General features: G+C 39.6%; 1 protein-coding gene across 1 annotated transcript in view; it reads left to right on the top strand.

Annotated features, from left to right (window-relative positions):
• The window catches only part of LOC111963728 (regulating synaptic membrane exocytosis protein 2-like), a 49,554-nt gene that overhangs the window by 30,985 nt on the left and 17,125 nt on the right, over nt 1–1,444 (top strand). Inside the window, 1 exon segment of the mRNA XM_070443494.1 lies at nt 132–241. Coding sequence (XP_070299595.1) covers nt 132–241 — 110 coding nt within the window.

The raw sequence follows: 1,444 nt of genomic DNA, 5'->3' as shown, positions 1-1,444 counted from the left end.
AATGATTCAAAGAAAACAAGCCCCTACACACCTTAACCTTTATGTAAAAATACACAATGATTCAAAGAAAACAAGCCCCTACACACCTTAACCTTATAGTGAAAATAACACAGATTTGCTTGTGTCTGCAGGTTCGAGTTTATTTGAATCCCAGAAGATGGGTCGAGCGATATCCGTCACGTCCCCCATGAGTCCCGGGATGCTCCGCTACTCCCCACAGTGCCTGTCTGGACACGTCTCAGTAAGTAGCCACGATGTAGGGTTGGATCACTTAATTAGTTAATGCTGTTCTCGTTAAGGTTTAATGAGGATGATAAGTCAGGGGCCTTATGGGTGGAGGAACAACAATGTGCTGTCTGTCATTTGACTGATCTAAATCAGTCCTAAGTTTCAAAGTTACTTATTTGGTTCCCGTTTCTATAAGTTATTGAYAGAATACAGGACTGGTTTGGTTCCAATKAATGTATGTTATTAAGAGAATAKTGGACTGGTTTGGTTGCCGTTGTCGTGTCTTTACTATCATTAACTGAAGACTTTTAGTTTTTAAATAACTCTCTGTAATTATTATTACATGATTAAACTGATTAATCATGTAACTGTAATTAACTAGGAAGTCGGGGCAAATAAGGAAATTATTCAGATTACAAAGTTATACTTTTCCTAATATAACCATTCAGATATTTTCATATCTGATCAATTATTCTTCTTAATTAATGAATTATTTACTTTACCTCACGTTAGTCTCATTCCAAACGTCGTAAATTGTTGGTTATCTGCACGAACCCAGTCTTCATTATGAGTCATCCATACATCAATTGTCTTAAATCATGGATTTACTAACTAAGTAATTCACAGAAATGCATAAACAAACAAACAAAGTAAATATGGTTACAAAAAATAGAGAGATTTACTTTTGAGTTTTCACTAATAGAGGACGCGGCCATGAGCACAGTTATGGTCGGGGATCTGGGACACGGCCTTTTTGCCGCTTCCGAATAGAAACCCCCACTCGGGTTTCTATCACCAGACATGGTTTCTTCAATCAAGAGAGGAAAAGGTTGCAGACCAGCTTTCCTCGATAACGAGAGGGCAGGGTTTGAGACAGACTGCTGAATTTTTTAACCATCCAAATCACTCTGAATATGCCACTCTAACGCACGACAGAGAGAGAGAGAGGGACGGAAACTCCCAACAGACGACGAAACTTTTCAGGCAGAGATCCCGACGCGACACTGAGCGTCAATATATATATTGAATGTGAATTGTTCGAATGAGTGAGCGTTTTCCATTGGTTGCGCCCAAAAAAAGGATTAGCATTTCAATTGGGTTATAAATTATCAATCTGGTGCGACTTGTCATCTGACCGCGACTGCCCTTTTGTTAAGCAGGCGCCCATGGGCCGGTTAGACCACTAGGGCGCATTCTCGGCTATAATTTGTTTGTA

The sequence above is a fragment of the Salvelinus sp. IW2-2015 genome, linkage group LG5 (assembly GCF_002910315.2).
Source record: "Salvelinus sp. IW2-2015 linkage group LG5, ASM291031v2, whole genome shotgun sequence".
Classification (NCBI taxonomy): Eukaryota; Metazoa; Chordata; class Actinopteri; order Salmoniformes; family Salmonidae; genus Salvelinus; species Salvelinus sp. IW2-2015.
The sequence above is the reverse complement of the archived record's forward strand: the minus strand, read 5'-3'. Positions and strand labels throughout refer to the sequence as shown.